The 2,064-nt window shown below is 51.0% G+C and overlaps 2 protein-coding genes across 3 annotated transcripts in view; one reads left to right on the top strand and one right to left on the bottom strand.

Moving 5' to 3' along the window:
* LOC102840222 (methylthioribulose-1-phosphate dehydratase-like) overlaps window positions 1-614 on the bottom strand; it is a 39,298-nt gene extending 38,684 nt beyond the window's left edge. Inside the window, exon 1 of the mRNA XM_006864912.1 lies at window positions 519-614. Coding sequence (XP_006864974.1) covers window positions 519-614 — 96 coding nt within the window. The remainder of the gene's footprint in view (window positions 1-518) is intronic.
* Window positions 615-947: 333 nt separating this feature from the next.
* PDHX (pyruvate dehydrogenase complex, component X) overlaps window positions 948-2,064 on the top strand; it is an 87,531-nt gene continuing 86,414 nt past the window's right edge. For both annotated transcript variants that reach the window (XM_006864891.1, XM_006864892.1), the window contains exon 1: window positions 948-1,119. In XM_006864891.1, the coding sequence (XP_006864953.1) occupies window positions 948-1,119 (172 nt within the window). The remainder of the gene's footprint in view (window positions 1,120-2,064) is intronic.

Consider the following 2,064-nt stretch of genomic DNA (forward strand, 5'->3'; position numbering starts at 1 on the left):
TGAGCTCTGATCATCCTCCAGTCACTGAAGCCAGGATAAGTGGGTATTATCTGCAAGTGTAGGTGTTCTTATGCATATGCCCTCTCTTCTTATCAGCTGGACGTTTCACTCTCCACTCTAGTCCTCTGTGGCTATGTCACTGGCTCTGGGCCCAAAAGTCCCCAGGGCTTGCCACACTGCTGGCCAACCAGTTCTTCACCCGGGTTCACAGAAGTCTACTGAACGTTGCAGGGCTTAGCTCACCTCTTCATTGCTGTTTTTCCCTCACTTCCCCTTATTGGTGTAGAGCGTGGTCACCAATCACAGCGTGTATTCCCATTGAGTCTTAGTCTTAGAAGGCGAAGGGAGCTTTTACAAAATAATTTTGTTGTATTCATACAATCTAAGAGATATAACATTTAAACAGATTGCAGTTGTAGCACATGTTATTCGAGGATTAAAATTGTGTGGGAGGAGGCTGACAACCTGGTGACTTGGCCCCACGGCAAAGTTCCTGCAGGGACCCATTAGCATCTCACCTCGTCTGAATAAAGAACACCCTGCGCCCCCGTTCCTACCTGAGTAAGGCGTCGCCGAGAGCAACAGTCGCCTTCGGGTGCAGAACAGTCAGACATGGTTTGGACAAGGGGGTCCTGCTGTCTAGGACTTTCGCCAGGTTTTGCTCCCGGAGCTCCACCAGGGCTCACGCGGCAAAGTCACAGATACAATCAGGCGGTTCTGAGGGCAGCCTGGAGGCGGGGCTGACAAGGCGCGAGGCGGGGTCAGAGAGGGCCTCACTGAGTAGGAGATCCAGACTGCGAAGGGGCCAACGAGGTTGGAGGCGGAGCTATGAGGGCTTTTCGGCAGTAATGGGGCGTGGTCAGCTCGATTGGAGGCGGGACGTGGGAGGGTCTTGATGACTGGGCAATCAGGCTGTGCTGCGGGCAGCCCGTGAGAAGGCCGGGAATATGGCGACCTCCTGGAGGCTGAGCGGTGACCCCCGTTTGCTACGCTGTCTCCTGGGTTTCCGTGGACGGGGAAGCCCTGGGCTGGTGAAGGGGACTTTCGGGAGTGCTTTCGGGCGCTCTGTCGGCTGCGTAGGTAGTTGGAGATGGTTTCACGGCACGCAGTGGATGCACGGTGAGTGGCTGGGGCGTGCTCTGCAGCTCTGCAGCTGATCCATGGGCCTGAGTAGGGGTATTATTAATGAGGGCGCGTGTCTGTGTATAGAGGTGTCTTGCTTTCTTCTTCCGGGAGAGGTCTGCAGGCTTGAATTGGTGAATGCCGCAAAGGGTTTTCTTGGGAGCTGGGAGGACGCTACTCCATTCCTGACCCCCTCGTTGAATGGCTTCTCTGTGACCTTGCTTTGGAATATGGATTATTTGGGAGGCAGCGGGTAAAGGTCCTAAACGCCCTTCTCTGTGGTCTCTCCCTAGTTACTTCCGGGTTCCTTTAGGGTTGTCAGGCATATCATGGGGGAAAACTGCCCAAGGTTGTTGGTTCCCAAACCTCTAACCATTCCTAGTCATTCTCTGGTGGTGGTGGTGTGCCTTGGAGTCGGTTTCGACTTATAGCGACCCTTTGTAGCTTTTCCAAAGCTGTAAATCTTTACGGGAGCTGAAAGCCTCGCCTTTTTCCCGCAGAGCAGATGATAGATTCGAACTACATCCCAGTGCGTAATTCTCTGTGCTACCACGTCCATCTTTATTGGGAGATTTCCCCATATAGGTCTGGTTGCTTCTTGGATGCCTACTAACGAGCTTAATTTATAAATGCCTGCGGTATCACAGAAGTTTGAGAGTTACAATCTCCTTGTTAGGAAGGGAATCCTAACAAGATTCTGTGTAGGGTGGAGCCCGGAATCTGCATTTTACAAACATCCCCAGGTGAGTTTTGATATAGATGCTTGATGGACTACACTTTTTAAGACATACTGCTTAAGAAACTCATGCAATGTTGAAAGTTGTAAATAATCCAGGAAGGTTTTTTAAAAGAGATATTTTAGAGAATCTTTGAATATTTAGAGCATATAACAACTATAGAGGAGTCTTGGTGTGGCACTGTGGATTAGTGCGCTGGACTGCA

The sequence above is a fragment of the Chrysochloris asiatica genome, unplaced genomic scaffold (genome assembly GCF_000296735.1).
Source record: "Chrysochloris asiatica unplaced genomic scaffold, ChrAsi1.0 scaffold00072, whole genome shotgun sequence".
NCBI classification, from domain to species: domain Eukaryota; kingdom Metazoa; phylum Chordata; class Mammalia; order Afrosoricida; family Chrysochloridae; genus Chrysochloris; species Chrysochloris asiatica.